Consider the following 17450-nt stretch of genomic DNA (forward strand, 5'->3'; position numbering starts at 1 on the left):
CATTGTCATTTGAAAATTTCAATTACCATTAAGCAATTTGTAATAAAACGAAATATATATATAAATTGTTAACTTGCTAAAGATTAGAGTAGTTATAATGTAAATATATATTTTATTTACACTACACTACAACAATACAAAAAAAAATATATATAGCGTAACAATTAACCGAACGTCTCTTTTGCACTTCCAGGCCATTCATTTGCTTGGATTTCCAGCCTTGGTGCGTTCCTCCAGCGGATCATAGCCGGATGCCATTTTCTCCTTGAATTGTTCATAGGTGCGCTTGCGATCAAAGTGCTTTACCCACTGGCCAGGGCAGGATTGTTCGAATGTCTTTCGCAGTGTCTGGCAGGCGCTCGGCACCTTCTCGCCGCTTGTGGAGCTGTGCTTGGGTGCATTGTCATCCAGACACTTCCAGTAGTCATCACGCTTGGACCAGCACTTAGCGCGTTCCGATTTGTCGGGAAAACTCATTCTGGCAGTTTTTTTTTGGTTTGTTTTGATGTTTGATTCGGTGTCGATTTTGCTTAGCCCGCTTTCGTCTCTTCTGATTGCATTAATGCTGCATTCCTCGCTCACCAATCGACTCTGTCACGGCAGTTGCGGTATCTGCATTGTAAGATATTTATTTTACATAGATATTAACACAACATTTAATATAAAATAAATTTACCAGAACCAACCTCAAAATTACAAAACATACAATTGCCGAAACTGTGTGCCCAGCTGTTTACCAATGTTGTTCCAACAGCTGTGTGAAAAAATTAAAAAATTTAAGCAGCATTGGTAGCAGTGTTGCACTGTAAATTATGGGCGCCATTTAATTAAACGGTTACACTTAAAAGTAAAGTTTAAAATTACATTTCTCTATAATAAAACACTTGAGCTTCACGTTGTATTAAAATTTATTTGATTTAATATCTCTGTGACCTATAATTTACATTATAAGGTTTAAATTTCAACTAATCCGTATTGTGAACTAGTCAAACAATAAAAATCTAAGTATTTTAAAATGTACTTGTTTATTATATTAAAAAATTAAAAAAAAAGAAAAATAGAACAAAACAAATTGTTGACGGATAACAATAAAAAATATGAGGGTGACTACTTAATTTCTAGATATCGTGAGTCGAAACCGTTATACTACATTCATATTTAAGTAAATATCGTTTATACAGTACATAAATTACGTATAGAAATGCTGCTCTCGGCCAAGTGCAAATGGGAGCGCAATAACTGCCCCTTTACATACATATACAAATGGCCTCGAGCTCTAGACATAGTACATACATATGAATACATTTAATGTGAACTCTAGGAACACTGCAAATCTCAATGCGGTGATTTTCGTGCCAGACATATTCAAATTACATCGTTAGATCCGTATACACATATCTTTTATGAATATTGGTATAATTATATTTCAATAACAGCTTAATGTGTGTGTTTGTATTGGGGTGTGTTTGTGTGTTTATTTCAGCATTGGTTACTTATCATTAACATATATTTATATATATTCATATTTTACATATAAACATTTACACAAATACATACATATTAAGTTAGAGAGGCCCCGCCGCGTTACAGCGTTTAGCTGTAAATAGACCTATATACATCTAGGATAATACATATATAACTATTATATTTCTTACTATATCAATGATGTAATTCGTTAGACGCAAGGATATGGTTGGAACTCAAAGATTAAGTAAGATGATGCTGCTTTAAGTGGTCACATCTCAAAATGCATTGCAGTCAATGTATTAAATTATGTTGTATTTCCTGTAGTACCTTGTCCTTGTCCTTGCCCCACCCCACCACCCCTTTCAGCAGGAGTGCACAAAGTGGGGCGAGGGTTCTTTGAAAGCTTTTGAGGCACTTGTGGCTTTCGAGCGCAAAGCAAAAATGCAGACGTTGCAGTTGCTTTGCTCTTTAAACTACAAAACAAATTAATAAAAAAAAAAGTATAAAGAACCGGAAAATTAAAATCAAAAACAATTCTCAATGGGCGACAACGGACACTTCTCCACATATGCTCTCAAAACCAGTTACTTTTTTCTATGTATGAAGTATGTGTGTGTATCTGTGTGTGAGATAGTATCTATAAATGGCTAAAATACATGTTATATTAATGACTATCAGTACTTTGCCCAGCACACACATTCATTTGATGTATAAATCTATATAATTTGCATTTAATTTGTTCTAAACAATTGTGGCTAGACATGCCAAAGACACATGCATATACACATACACATACAATTTCATTTAAAAAGGATACGTTAAATTAAAAAAAAAAAAACAAATTAAAATTTATTGTAAATTCACGTTATGAGTGCGATTGTTGTTTGTTTTTGCTGGCTCTGTGTCGCTACTTGTTGCATTTGTTAAAGCTCCTTTAACAATTCCAAATGACATACTTATGTATGTATTGTTGTATAATAATATGTTATCATATAATAATTATGTATTGTCTGCTATGACTAGATACAAAATCGTCCCACCCTTCTTTACTCTCTCTCTCTCTCTCTCTCTTTTCTCGGCATTCCATTGAACAAACATTTATGTGTATGCAGCTTAAGCTTAACAACACATACAAAAAAGTTTGACATTTATGTATATATATTTATATATATTGTTTTATATATAAAATTTTAAAACATTTTCCTTTTTTGTATTGCACAATGCGACATGCAGCGTTTGTTTTAGTTTTTCGGTTTTTTTTTTTTGTTGCTTTGTAATAATATTTATAAGTATATAAAAAGTTATTAAAGAAAACATAATTAATTAGCTCATAAAAACAAATGCATAATAAAAAATGAATATAAACATATACATCTACGTATGTATGTAGAAACAAATAACTAAATAAAATATGTAAAAACCCTCAAATGTTTTAGCAGTCGGATGCCAACAACAAAAGTATTGCTTAACAAGTTGTTTGTTGTTGTGGCATTACATGTTGTTGTTGGCTCTGATTTTTTGTTTTTTAAATTTGTTTATAGTTAATATGGCGCTCTTATTTGTTTGTTTTTTGTTTAATTTTGTATGTGATGCTTGGCAACTTGGCCTGGCCAAGAGAGTCAATGTCGATTTGCTGTCTCTTTTACTCCTCTCCATCTCTTTCTCCTCTGCTGTCTCACGCTCTCTCTCTTTCCCTATGACATTGGCGTTATGCATAGCTCGTTCCGCGCTGCGGAAGTTGCTGCTGCCTCGATAGTTGGCGCCTCCTCATCGCCGCCTGTCACCGTTGGCGATGTGTTTGAGCTGGTTGCATGCAACGAGTACTTGCAACCAGTTGTTAGACAACGACAGCCGCCACCGGTGGCACGTTGCTCGGCGCGCCAGAATTTTTCACCATAATCGTAGCTGGAAAATGCAATAAATGATATCAAGAATATTAGTAGTGTAAGTCTTTAGGAATTGTAGATTTGAACTTACCAGATTTCTTCACCAGCATCGATGTCGCGACAGGCGAAGAATGCAATTTTGGGAAACCGATAATCCTGATGCTCGTAAAAGACGCGCACGGGAAGAATGTTGGCCTCACACGAATGATTAAAGAAACGACTGACATTTCCATAATAATTGGCATCGATACAATGCCCATTATCCAGATCAAAGTAGTAGCTATCGTCGGTGCGTCGATCTGCCTCCGGTGCGGTAAGAATCTCACCCGTATAGCTAGCCACATAGGTGCCCTTGGGCACGTTGGCCAATGCACGGACGCCCCATCCCTTGGCGGGCTCCTCGCACTCCACAATCTGCAGTGGAGTCCTTGTGCCGTTCTGTACCACCCGATTCTTGCAGGACAACTGAGGAAAGAAGAATGATTATCATTATTTGTTTCGTAAATATTAAATAGAAAATCAAATTTAAATGAATAAATAATGTCAATTTTAAATAATATTAAACATTTACAATTTTATGGTACTCAAGGGTATTCAAATGTACAGATTGGGAAAATCCAATATAAACTAAAATTTAATATATCATAAATTTGAATTTAAATTGAAATTGTCAATGTAAATGATTTTATAAGAAAATAAAATTGTTTCATTATAATATAATCAATTTTTGTAAGAATCTTAGATAAGAATATGATTCAAATATTGTTTATTAATTTATGATTTGGTTGTTAAAGTCTCAAACATATTGTAAACAGCTAAAATTCCTAACCGGTTTACTGTCTTGATTTAAACTGACCTGATTGCAGCCGCAAACATCGTTGCATTCGAATATCACCGCCGGATCGTCGTAGTTGAAGTCACAATTGAGTCGACTTTCGGCCGTGTACCAGTTCTGGGAGGAGGCGCCATTGCATTGGCAGAGATCACTGCTGCAGCTGTCAAGGCACGAACAGATGCGCATCTGTGAGACACGTCGATCGATTTGCACCGGATTCTGTAGTATAATGCAATTGGTAATGTATTTGAAGTCCGGCCACATTAATGCATCCGCTTCATCCTCATGCTCCGACATGGTCAGCTCATTGCGCACCGCTTGAATGGGACGCAATTCCCGTCCATTCGACGCATCCGCACAAACGACACGTGTCCGCAATCCCAATGGACGAAAGCTGCGCATTTGCATATTGAATCCAACAGTGCGTCCGCATTCCGACTCCTCGTTGGGTATGCAATCGAAGGGCAACTGCTCCGCCTTATTCTTGATCATCAAATCGGCGCCATTCGCAATCAAAGCGATGCACATCCGTGTCACCGAGTGACGACAAGCAATGTGACTGCAAAAAGAGTATCAAGATTAAATATTGTGGATCTAGCTCGGAACAGTATTATGTTTGAAGACATCTACTTACAGCGGCGTGTCGCCTTCCACATTCTGCACGTTGCAATCAGCGCCAGCTTGCAACAGCACCGTTATGGTCTCCAACCCATCGTTGTGCAACGTCGACCAATGCAACACCGTGTTGTTGTCGTTGTCACAGATGTTCGCATCTGCACCGTGATTGATCAACAAGCTAAAAAAAAAATATAAATATATAGAGTAATCAAGTATTTAACTATGTTATCTTTTATAAGTTGTAGTTAACACCACCATATAACCTCACATAATCTGCAAATGTACGTGCTTACAGTTCAGTTACAGCTATTAAACTTAACAAAAATCTGCAAATGTTATGAAATATAATAACGGTTTTATTTACCACTAATATAAAATATTAAAAAAAAAGCTTTGTAATTTACACAGCTGTTAATAGCTCTGTAGCTAATTAACAATATATGTATAAAACCTTTCTGGTTGATAACATTAAAGAAGCAGCTGTTAAAATACATATTAACAGCTCTTTCTTTTGGCATAGCTACTTAACATAATATATATCTTTCATATAGAACATTAACAGTTAGCATATTGTTGACAAAGTGAAGCTTTAAAATTTATAAAAGTAGTATAATCAAATGACAGATTATAAATTCTGTCAACAGCTGCATAAACAACGCTATCTGTTGGTAACAGCATGCTTAAACTTGGTTACAATTGGGAAATGCATCGAATAAGCCGCACCTGACAATATCCGTGTGTCCCAGCTCAGCTGCCCAGACCATAGCTGTCCACCCTCCCTCGTCCTGGGCGTCAATGAAGCTCAGAAAGTTGGAAATGTTGCGAGAGGCGCGATAACTGTCCACAATGAGTTGGGCCGCATCCAAGTTGCCCAGCTTAGCTGCAATATGTAGACTGGTCATGCCATCGGGACCCTGTAAAGAAGTAAATCAAATAAGTTGAGAATGGAGAAGAATAAGAGATGGAATAGAAGACTTACTTTGATGGCAACATCGGCACCACATTGCAGGAACAGATTGAGCATATCGCATTTATCATTCGTTACGGCGCACATTAATGCAGTGCGCAATTCACTGTCCACGATATTGACAAAGTCCTCCGAGCTGGCGCCCTTGCAGAGCAACAAATAGGCCATCTGTAGGGTGCCCGAGTGGGCAACCAGATGCAGGCAGGTACCATTAAGGAATTCACGCATTCTCGTCAGCACATTGTAGTCGGCAGCTGTGCCATCAAGAGACAGAGAAAGGACAGAAAAAGTGACTGAATTAGAGGGAGATATCAATGTAGACAGCGAGAGTTGATTGTTGAGTTTTGGAGCGATGAAACGGATGCGATTTTTTTCAAAATCAAATCTGTAAGTCTTACAGCGTAAAGCAATTCAAGGGATGCAAACTAAATCATCAGCGAACCTGAGAAAGCCAAACCAAACCAATTTTTTAAAGGTTTCACTTTATAATTAGGAAGATTGTTGTATCATTTTACGATCCGTTCATTGAGTTCACATCAAAGTTATATGATTTAGCTAAAATTAACTTTTCCATACCTTTGAAAATTACTACGATGATTTTTTAGTTTTATATTAACTTAACTGTGTTTAAACTGAACGAATACACGCACAAAATATATCTTTAATAATGGTACCGCTTTCACTACAAAATTGTTAAAATTTGGAAATTTATGTGTCTTATTTTAATTTTTTTTATTTTTTTTTTAAATTTTTAGAATATTCGTTTGAACACGACATGTTTAAGTGCTCCAAAGAAAAATCAGGACTGTATTTTAGTAGTTGAGTTAAATTTTATCCAAAAGATATTTTAAAATTCTGCATTTATTTCTTCAAAAAAGCCTCTTAACTAAGAAATTCTATGTTAAATTCGCTCAAGGATTAACTAAACAATATTGATTCAGATCGTCTTCTTGATCAAGAATGTTATAAATACTTTATAAGGTCTGTCCAGCCTCGTTTAATGTGTCCACGCTAGTGACGATAACATATACCACAAGTTTTCGTCATTACATAAGTACTCCTATTATTAAAATCACACCAATCAGTGATCACCCTTAACACTCACCTAGAATCTCGGCAACTCGTTCCAGATCATCGTTCTGGACGGCGTAGTACATGTCGCGAGTGTTGAATTCGGTGGTGACACGTCCGCTGGATGAGACCATGCGACCACGTTGCACCACATTCATGACGGACTCGGGAATCAATTGCTCAAAGTTGATGATGTTGAGGGCAAGTCCCGAGCTGGTTGTTGTTGTTGTGGAGACTTTGCCGTTGCTGCCACGTGTGCCATTCGATTTGCCAGCTGCGGTTGCAGCAGCAGCCGCCTTGCCCCGCGTCCCACCACTTGCTCCTTTGGCGGTTGAGCTGGTGCTGCCTGGTGGTTTATTGCTGCCTGAGGCAGTTCCAAATTGCGTCAGATGGGATGAGGTTGTCAGCTTGGCAGGTTTGCTGTGAAAATGGATTAGGAAATGAATTCAGTGTTTGCAAAGAAATTGTCAATTGGTTGTTTACATAAAAAAAAAAAAAAAAAAGCTCTTGAAGAGATAACCTGCTCGTAGTCCTTAGATCAAACACATGTGCTCACAAAAATATAATAATAAGATAAAAAACGAATAAACGTAAGAAAACTAAATTCACAAAACTTATTATACAGATTTTTGTTAATTTAATTGGCAAACTAATTTAAGAATATTTTAACTTGAGAATCTGGTGTGCTCTATTTTATGTAATTTAAAGAAAAGAAAAATATTAATAATTAAATGAAATATGTTACATACAAGCACAAGATAATAACACCCAAATTAAAAAAAAAAAAATGCTTACATCTTTGTCTTCTGAGCGGGCAGAAAGACCGGCAACGTTTGGCACTTCATGGTGACGGTTGAGGTGCGCTCCGGCGTGTCCAAGCCACAGTGCGGACACTTGAGGACGAGCAGGGGGCTGGCATAGTTGTTGTTTATGTTGTTGCTGCTGCCGGACGAATGTTGTTGTTGTTGTTGTGCATCGTAGGGACTGTTCAAAATGAAGCGTTGTGCGCAATCCGGATGAAAAAAATGCTGTTGCTTGCACAGCACAAACTTGCCCTGAAACAAATCGATTGATTGATTGAACGATTTATCTTTATGATTGATGATTCATCGAAAATCAAATTATTATATCGAAATAATTTAACGCTATATATCTTAAAATACAAATATTAAAGTGACATGATTTTTTCAGTTGTATCTATGAATAAAGTCTTAGCTTTTGATCGAATAAAAAATAAATACAATATTGAAATTTCAAATCTAAGTTAACAAAAAAAAAAAAATGAACTCTTGTTTTCTATTATTATAAAACAATACAAAAAATTAACTTTTAGTTTAATATTTTGTATTAAAAACAAAATGAAAAAAATAAAATTGAATTATAATTTATAATAAAATTGAAATTTAATTATTAAAAATTCAAAATGTTTTAATAAGTAAATTATATTGGAGACTACTTATTTTGCTGTGATTTTAAAAGAGAATTTAATGAGTAAATAATAATGGAAAATACGATTTTTACTATGATTTTAAAATAAAATTGAATTTCAAAAAATTCATTTTTATTTTTAATGTTTAAATAAAATAAAAAATAATACATATGATTTTAAAATATATATAAATATTTTTTTAATTTGTTTACATTTCTTTCTAAAGCAATACAAATTAAATGAAATCCATTTAACAAACAATATGCATGTCATTGATTTTCTCATTTATACATATAATTTGATCGAATTTGATTATTTTTCAACTCAAAACTGTTATTTGCGATTTGTGGATGTGACTTACTTGGGTGCAGAAGATGCCACAGCCGGCACAGCAGTTGTGGGATTGCAAGCGTTTCTTGTGCTCATCGCAGAGGATCATGTATCCGACCCTTTGGCTGGGACGCAATAGATTGTGAACGCCGGCGGAGAGTTCATTGCAGCAGCCAATCTTCTGCTCATCGATGTTGTCGATGGCACAGCAGTAGGAGGCATCTGGTGCATTTGGCGCATAGTACGGTGAACTCTTCTGGCACAGACAGATGAACTTAACGGCAACGGCGGCGGCGGCGGCAGCAGCTGAAGTGCTGGCAATGGCATCGCTAGCATCATGGGCAGCAGAGAGAATGGCGCTGTTCAAGGCCTGCAACTGGGCGTGATCCAATGTGGTAGTTGCGGATCCACTTGCTCCTGCTCCTGTTGCTCCCGCTCCACTTGCATTGTTGCGAACCCCAATGCGACGGCTGAGCTTGCCACTGGGAGTTGGTGTAGGAGCTGGAATCGGAGGAGGCAGTGCAACAGCAGCTGCGTTTGTTGTTGTCCTGCCTGTTGTTGTTACTGTTGCTGTTGTTGTTGCTGCTGCTGTTGCTGTATCCTTTGTGGCATTGCGCAGACGCAGCGTCACACTGGGTTTGCCAACCTGGACACGTGTCGTGGGCACAAACTCCTCGTTGTCCGTGTTGGAGCTATCGTTGTCGCTTGCCTCCTCGCTGTTGTTGCGCCTCAATCCCAAATGTTTGAGATGCTTCTCCTTCTGTTTGGCCAACTTGCGTTGTTGCTTCTTGTTCAATTTACGCTCCTCCGGCGACCGGTTCGCATTCAATTTGGCCGCCTTAATGTCACTGATGAACTGCTCGAGATCGGGACATGGTGGCAGCAGACTCTTCGCCAACAATGCAGCACCCGAATTGTCAATGTCACGCTGTGATTTTGAGAATAGACGCTTCTTAATTGCACTCGTTCCCGCCGGATGATCCCCTGCCCCCGCTCCCGCACCCGCGCCCGCTCCACTTGTTCCGCCATCGGATTTGTCGCTCTTTTGACGCGATGTTGAGGAATTTGAACCTGCAGCGCTGCCAAACTGCAGCGGCGTCTCAAAGTGTACGGTATCCGCCCCCTCCCCGCCGGCAGCCTCCCAGTGCGAGATGCGTTCGATGAACTTGGTCTCGAATTCGCTGCGCAATGCATCGTTCTCCAGGATCTTTGGCGTGGGCTTAATCCGGCGCTTCGAGCGCTTTGGCAACTGCACATCGTTGCTGGATGTTGTTGATGTGGTTGTCACTGACATGGATGCGGCACGTTTGTTGCCATTCGATAATGATGATGATGATGCCCCAACTCCGCTGTTGTTGCTGCCACTTGTTGTTGATATTGCTGTTGCTGTTGTTGTTGTCGTTGTGGCACCTAAAGCTGGCGAAGCGGCTCTTGTGACAGCCGGAATCTTTGCCTTGCGTCCACGTTTCTTTGGCGGCGTCTTCTCGTCCAGCACACCCGCAACTCCTGACACACCGGACGCACCAGAGATGCCTGGCAGCGTGTCCATAGTCGGCGTCAGCTCTTGACTCGCCATTGGTTCCGTCTTGACCTCCTCGCTGCTCCAGGAGGCATGTGTGGCATGATCGTGACGATTCCCTAGACGCACACTGCGTCGCATTGGCGCTGCGGCAGCGGCGGCAGAGGATGTTGAAGCATCTTCCTCCTGCTCCGTCTTGACCACCACCGAAGACATCTCTGTCAACTGCTGCTGCTGCTGCTGATGTTGTTGTTGTTGGTCCTCCTCGGGCAGCTTACGCTTGCGTCCAACTTTACGCTCCACAGTTGTCTCCTCAACAGCTGGCAACTCTGACGACGCTTGTGCCAAGTCTGTGGCCTCCACTTCGGGTTTAATCTTTTTGGCACGTCCACGTCCACGTTTTGGCGCTGGCGGCACATTTAATGCTGCCGCTGATGTTGTTGTTGTTGTTGTTGCTGTAGATGTTGTTGCTGTAGATGTTGCTGTTGTTAATGTTGTTGCTGCTGCCATTTGTTCCTCGTTAGCTGCAGGTGACTTCTCCACCTCCTCCTTTTTAACATTGTTGGACAAGGCTTCGTTGCATTCCTCCCTCTGTTGTGGCGCCTCCTCCAGCTGCTGCTCATCTGTGGGACGCGGAGTGCGACGCAAGCGACGCGTGCTGCCAGCAGCAATTTGTTCCTGTCAAAGGGAAAGACATAATAGAAGTATATTAAACATGTGACTAGTGACTTAAATTATAACAATGTATAATCATACTTAAAGCGCTAAAAATAATTAATAAAAACCTTAAGATGGGCGCTACCCTAAGATATTCTATAATTGCACAGTTAGTCAAATAATTGTGTTTTAAAATTAGAAATTCACACATTTTCCTTTGCGAAAATAATTCAACTCTTTTTATTTATATATATTAATAGGAACATTTCGGTTTAAATTATTTTTAACAATGAAAAACCAATTAAAAAATATACACACTTTGTTATGCAAATAAATTAACCTCTTCCGTTATTATTATTGTAAGAACATAACCATTTTTATCAACAAATGTGTTTAAAAACAAATTTGTAAATTCTTTTTCCAAAATAAAAAAAAATTCACACATTTTATAATGCACGAAAAAAAAACAACTATTTCTTAATATATTATTATTTTTTCTTATATTATTGTAGTTGTTCAAGGTTTTTAGAAAAAAAAATTCGGTTCAATTGCATTTTTTACTGTGTCAAAATAATTACTTGTCTAACTGAAAACACATTCAAACACTTTCACACATAAGCAAACAAACTCAATATATTTTTTTAAATCTCTTTGACGTTTATTATACGATGTAATTTTTTGAGTAGATCCGAATATACTTATATATCATACGTACGAAAAAATACAAGACTTATAGCATTAAAATTACTTTCGAAACAAATATTTTTATTTGCGAAGGAGGGGATCTTTAAAATTTGAAATAAAACTTGATATGACCTATAACATATAAGAAATCTGCACAACCAATTTGATGCTTCTAGCTCTTACCATCTTTTAAATTTGTTTATACACAAAAAAAAAAACACTGCTATATATATCGACTTAGTTGTTGATGGTTATCAGGAATATATATAATTTAAGCCTTCTGCTGCCTGTTGCAAATTCTGCACACTTTTATAAAATGAAAGACAACACTTGCAACTTGTTTAAGAAATTCTCAATCTTATCCTCAGACACAACACTTGTAATTAAAATGAAGAGAGACAAACCGTTAGCCAATTTTCCAACTTGCGTCGTTTCATTTGCTCGGAATACTATTCAATAAAGCAACGAACAGATGATGTTGCAAGTTGAGAGTTGCAGTTGCAGCTCCAGCTCTGAGGCAGCTGCTCCTTCACCTGTCTACTCAACGAAGCGAGTGCAAATCTAAGCTCACCACTTCCGATAACCACGTTACCCTGGCAACAGTTCCTACAAAACACATGCATGCCACACGCTGTGGCACGGCCAGGACAGAGACAGTGGCAGAGACAGAGGCAGAGGCATGAATTGAGTTGGGAGTGAAGAATGAGACATATTTGTCCTCTGGCTTGTCAGCAAATTGAAAATGGAACATTCTCTGCTAAGCATAAAGGATGCTTACATTTCCAAAATTCAAACAGAAAACTCATAAGCACAGTGGACATTTGCTACGATGCACAATCAATCAAGAAATCAAATGCACGACTAACTGAAATTTGTTTACTTTGTTTGCTTCTTGATGCTGATTAAGATTTATGCTTTCAAATAAGCATGTTTTAAGCCTTAGATTTGGACAATTACCTTGATCGTGCAATTAGGTATTAGTGTAATTAAGCAAGTTATACTGTATTTAATTTAATACTATTATGTCATATTTATAAATTACTAAACTCGAACAAATTTGCACATAATTACCAAAACCGTATTGACCTAATATTTTTAAAATGGTTCAGAATGTTACAATATATTTTTTTAACTTGTATTGCAAAGTATTTTATACTTTATAAATATTGTACATGTATTGCAAAATAAAATAAAATAGAAAGCACACTAAAACATTACACTTCAATAAAAGGAAAGTATCTTCGCACTTTGGAATCTATTTTGTATATATTTACTATTTTTTCGGATTCAATGTGTTATTTATTTTAGCTGAACACTGAACTCTAAGAAATATAATCTTTTCAGTATATCATTGGTTTTCCACATTTACATTTATATTTGTAATTTGATTTTTATTTTTAATATTTCAGTTTCATTTTAAATTTTTCACAATTTTATTATAATTTTAGTCAACTGTGCCTAGTTTACACTAAATTAACCAAATTTTGCAAAAATAATTGCTGAGAGATTACAAAAATTATTTGTACACCTAATTTCGACCAACACATTATGAATTTTTTTTGTTTCTAAAATATGTATGAGAAATATTCCTAAATCATGTTGAAAAAACATTGTTGTTTTATAAGTCAACTGTTCTTTGTATATGAAGGCAAATATTTCAAAAATAAGTGTGTACGAAAAAATGTGAGTTTAAATTTATTATTTATCTGCATAAATAATGGTATGTGCATTCAATTTGTACTATAAAATTTGATAAATAACTAACTAACTTTTATCATACAAAATAAGAAGAAATACGTTATTCTCTGCTCCATTCCAATTTAAACAAGTTTCAACAGAAACTGACCTAACTTAATCCTTAATTTACTTAAATATTTCTATATTTAGAAATTTGTTTAGAAGAGTTTTTAAATCATATTTATGCATGTCTTATGGTTAGTTATTTATACAGAGTACATAAGACTGTGGTACTCCCTTTTGTTATCTCGCTGTTTTCGCTATTTTTTTTATTTTTGTTTATTCTAGGGTATTTTTTTCATCTTCCCAAATGTTTCCAATAAATTCCTAAAGTATACATACAAAAAATAGTACATATACATACATGCAATAAACATACCTGCATCTAACATGAATCATAAACTATAAGTATGTATGTAAATATAAAAAATTGCAAGGAATTTCATTAATTTAATTTAATTTAAACACACACACATATATACATATTACTTATACGGGGAAGTCCCGATATATGCAAATCTATCAAACCCTCTCTCTCTCTCTCTCTCTAAATCTCAGTCCGCTGTTGTTGTAGGGCGCTGCCCACTTGCTGCTCAAATCGCCCCCTAATGGAGGCGCATCGTCAAAAGTAAAACAGAAAGTGAAACAAACTGTAAAAATTCGAGAATTACACTAACACACACACACAATTGCACATTGAAACATGCACACATACATATGTACAAACGTTATACACTTACGTTTTTATCAGCAGCCAACGTTGCTGCTTCTGCTGTCGTTGGTGCTGCTGCTGCGACGTCGCTGCTGCTGCTGCCAGCGGCATTCATCGCTGTTGAATCTGTTGCGTCAGCGGCGCCGTCAGCGACGTCGGCAGCGTTGACAACAAGTGGAGCGACGGCAGCCAAACTCAACGTTGGGGATGCCGATGATGATGTCGTGACTGGAGACGACGCAGTGACCTCGGCTGTTACGACTGCAGCGACTGTTGCAGCGTCTGCGCTTGGTTCGGGCTGCGCAGTCAACGTTTGCTCCTTGGACGGCTGCTGTTGTTGTTGTTCTTGCTGCTGCTGCTGTTGTTGTTGCTGCTGCTCATCCAAAAGCTCCTCTTTGGGTTTCGCATTTGCGGTTTCCATCTCATTTTCAGTCTTTATACCTTCGGATGTTGTGTTTGTTGTAACAATATTTGTTGTTGTTGTAGTTGTTGTAACTGTAGCAGCTGCTACACTTGTTGTTGTCTGCTCCACCGCAGCGATTGTCGTTGCTGTTGTTGTTGCTGCTGCACTTTTAAACGCTTCCTGCTCCAGTTTGACTGCTGTTGTTGTTGTTGTTATTGCTGCTTCTGCTTCTTCTTCTTCTTCGATAACGTTCGCTGCTTTTGTTGTGACAGCAGCGTTGTCATCACTGCCAGCGACGCCATCGCCATCGCCTTTTACTTCGGCAGCGTGCTCGGCAACCTCATCGTCATCGTCAACGCCATTGTCGACTGCTGCCGCTGCGGTCGCTTCGTTAGGCGTCGTCGTTGTCTCTGCTGCTGCTGGTGTTGCTGCGGTCGACGCTGCTGCTTCTGCTAGCTTTGTTCCGTCTGTTGCTGTCGATGTTTCTGTTTCTGCATTTGCATCTGCTTCGGCGGCTGCTGCTGCTGTCGACTCATCTGCTGCTGCCTCTGCTGCTGCTGCAATTTGTGTTATTTCTGCACTGGCTGCATTGGCGCCATCGCTGCACTGACTTTGGCTTTGGCTGTGACTCTGGCCTTGAGGCAGCGACTGCGACTGCGACGGCGACTGCAATTCCAACTGCGACGGCGACTGCTGTTTATCTGCTTCAGCTGCAGCGACTGTTGCTTCCGTCTCCATTTTGACATTCGCAGCATCGGGCAGCTTTTGCTCTTCATTTTCTGTCGCTGCTGCTGCCTCTGCCTCAGTCGCTGCCTCTGCTGTCGGCAACTCCTGTTGCTTCTCGACGTTGCCTGCTTGCTTTTTATCCTTATCCTTGCAGGCAAACTGATTGTTGGCCAAATTGCGCCATTTGAGCGTCTTATCCTCGGCCAAATCCGAGTTGAGCAGCATTCCGCCCTCGGCGGTGCTTGTGGCGCAGTCGCTGTTAAATGTGCTCGACATTCGGTTCATCAGCTCCACAATGTCCGTCATCTTTGCTCAAATTGAAGTTTCCCAATTAAAGGGAATACTTATTGAATATTTTATTTATTTATCTTTATCACTATAGCAGCAAATTTTGTTATTGTCCTTTCTCTTTATATTGTTTTCTTTTTCTTATTCTCGTTCTCGTTGTTTTTGTTATATTTGATTTGTTCACTGTTTTTCTTTTGTTTTGATTTCGTTTATTTATGCAGTTCATTTAAGCTTCGCTTCGAGTTCTGCTTCTTCTCTGTCTTCTGCTGCGTCGCGCTGAGCTGCGCTGCTCTTGCGAATAAGTGTGCATAAAAAATATGGAATCAATATTCGGTATTCACCACGATGAACACACGGCATCGATACTGCTAAGGGGTAGGAGGAGTGAGGGGGGGTCAGAGGTAGTTGCTAGTGCAGAGAGTGGAGCGGGGGGGCGGTGCTTAAGCGATAAGATTTGGATTTATCTATTTGGGCTGCCCGCGATTTTTCAGCTGGTTTTTCAAGAATTTTCATAATAAAAACGAAATGAAAAAGGGCAAAAAGGAAGAGTGACAATACGAAAACAAACCAAACACCAGGAGGCAAGCAGACAACAATAATAACAACAAAAATCTGGGTCTGGGCAAACCCACTTGTATATATATATGTGATATGTGTGTGTGTCTGGGGCGACAGGAGGCGCCTTTTTATGAGCTGCCCACCTTTGCAGGCAAAAGGGGCCACGCACGCACACACAAGTAAATACGCTACACACACACACACACACTCACACATTCAATTGTGCAGCACACGAGCGCCAGCGACGCGGTTGGAGTTGACGTTGACACCACGAGACGAAGTCGACTGCGACTGCGACACCGACAGCGGCAGCAACGACTGCGTCGCTTTAGCTCTGCTTATTTTTATAAATATAACATGTAATTTCAATAGCAATATTTTACACATTTATAATTCTATTTCATTATTAATTCCCAAAGGAAATGAACAAAAAAACAACAACAAAATACACCTATGCCTCCCTTCACTGATTCTGATTAGCTCACAACATGCTGTTTTTTTTCCTCTTTTTCTTCTTTTTTTTTTTGTGTTGTATGAATATGGCCAGCTTTATTGTTGTTTTACTTTTCGTCTTGCTCTTCGTCTTCTTCTTGGTGCTAGCTGCTTGCTAAACGACCGTGGTGGCTGCTCTGCTGCTGCGCTGCTGTTGTCGCTGCCGCTGCTGCTGCTATATTAGTTATACATAGTTGTAATTACTTATAATTGTTAATTTGGATTTTTCAGCTGAAATTTTCAACGCTTCCCCCTCTCACGAATGGATATCGAGGTATTTGGATGCACAAATTTCGTGCTGTTTGCTGTTGATTTTGCTTGCTTTGCTCATATTTAAGTTCGTCATCTTCACACCTAATCACAGTAAAATCAATTTGCACTCACACTAAATACGATTCAATGCTGCAGTTTCGATTTTGATAATATAATTATGATTTAACTAATATTTGTTGTTACAAAAGAAAATAAAGAAAAACACACACACGCACACTTTTGTTTTAGGTCCGTCCGCCGTTATCCGCCGCCAGCACATACTCAGTGCGTAAACTCTTGACGAGCCGTCTTCGTCGTCTCCTCGCTCACTCACTCTCATTGCTGCTGCTGATTAAATGACGCTATCGATATATCGATTAATCTGTTTTGTTTCTCACTTTCGATGCAGACATTACATTATCGATAGTGTAACTCAATTTTGCCATCGAAATATCAAAACACACATTTAGTATATTTCATGAACAAAAGATGGCGCTTAATAGTGGAATATTACATTTCGATAATAAATTATAATATAATTGATATTATAATCCGACATTATAATCCGAATTAAAAAAATTTATTAGAGTGTACATTTTTCGTCAAATTATTGCTAAAAAAAAAAAATAAAAATTAAATATCGCGAGTATGCAGATTGTGATACTGTTACTTGGGGAGAAATTGCTAATGAGTAACGTGGTAGCGAATGTGACACAAGATGGCGCTGCAATAAAAATTTATATTTAGGTAATGAAAATTGAAAAATGCTATAACTTTGCAATAAAATGAATAAATTTGATTACAAATTTAAAATTTGAC

At 38.3% G+C, this 17450-nt stretch overlaps 2 protein-coding genes across 2 annotated transcripts; both read right to left on the reverse strand.

Annotated features, from left to right (window-relative positions):
- Positions 1-92: 92 nt before the first annotated feature.
- Positions 93-762, reverse strand: LOC117793851 (cytochrome c oxidase assembly factor 6 homolog). Its single transcript, XM_034634277.1, has 2 exons — positions 687-762; positions 93-612 (listed from the first exon to the last, which is right to left on the reverse strand). The coding sequence occupies exon 2, from the start codon at positions 475-477 to the stop codon at positions 199-201; it is 279 nt and encodes a 92-aa protein (XP_034490168.1). The 5' UTR covers positions 478-612; positions 687-762; the 3' UTR covers positions 93-198.
- Positions 763-2995: 2233 nt separating this feature from the next.
- LOC117786215 (platelet binding protein GspB) lies at positions 2996-16986 on the reverse strand. Its single transcript, XM_034624327.1, has 11 exons — positions 16868-16986; positions 13941-15615; positions 8635-10800; positions 7640-7899; positions 6879-7264; positions 5786-6027; positions 5530-5720; positions 4823-4984; positions 4210-4747; positions 3445-3818; positions 2996-3372 (listed from the first exon to the last, which is right to left on the reverse strand). The coding sequence occupies exons 2-11, from the start codon at positions 15345-15347 to the stop codon at positions 3162-3164; spliced, it is 5937 nt and encodes a 1978-aa protein (XP_034480218.1). The 5' UTR covers positions 15348-15615; positions 16868-16986; the 3' UTR covers positions 2996-3161.
- Between the last annotated feature and the right edge of the window lie 464 nt (positions 16987-17450).

This window comes from Drosophila innubila, chromosome X (assembly GCF_004354385.1).
Source record: "Drosophila innubila isolate TH190305 chromosome X, UK_Dinn_1.0, whole genome shotgun sequence".
NCBI lineage: Eukaryota > Metazoa > Arthropoda > Insecta > Diptera > Drosophilidae > Drosophila > Drosophila innubila.

Coding starts and splice junctions, on each gene's coding strand:
- LOC117793851 (XM_034634277.1), bottom strand. CDS start 477: ATGAGTTTTCCCGACAAATCGGAACGCGCTAAGTGCTGGTCCAAGCGT.
- LOC117786215 (XM_034624327.1), bottom strand. CDS start 15,347: ATGACGGACATTGTGGAGCTGATGAACCGAATGTCGAGCACATTTAAC. Junction 5,721..5,785: donor GTGCCGATGTTGCCATCAAA/GTAAGTCTTCTA, acceptor ACTTCTTTACAG/GGTCCCGATGGCATGACCAG. Junction 4,748..4,822: donor GTGGAAGGCGACACGCCGCT/GTAAGTAGATGT, acceptor CTCTTTTTGCAG/TCACATTGCTTGTCGTCACT.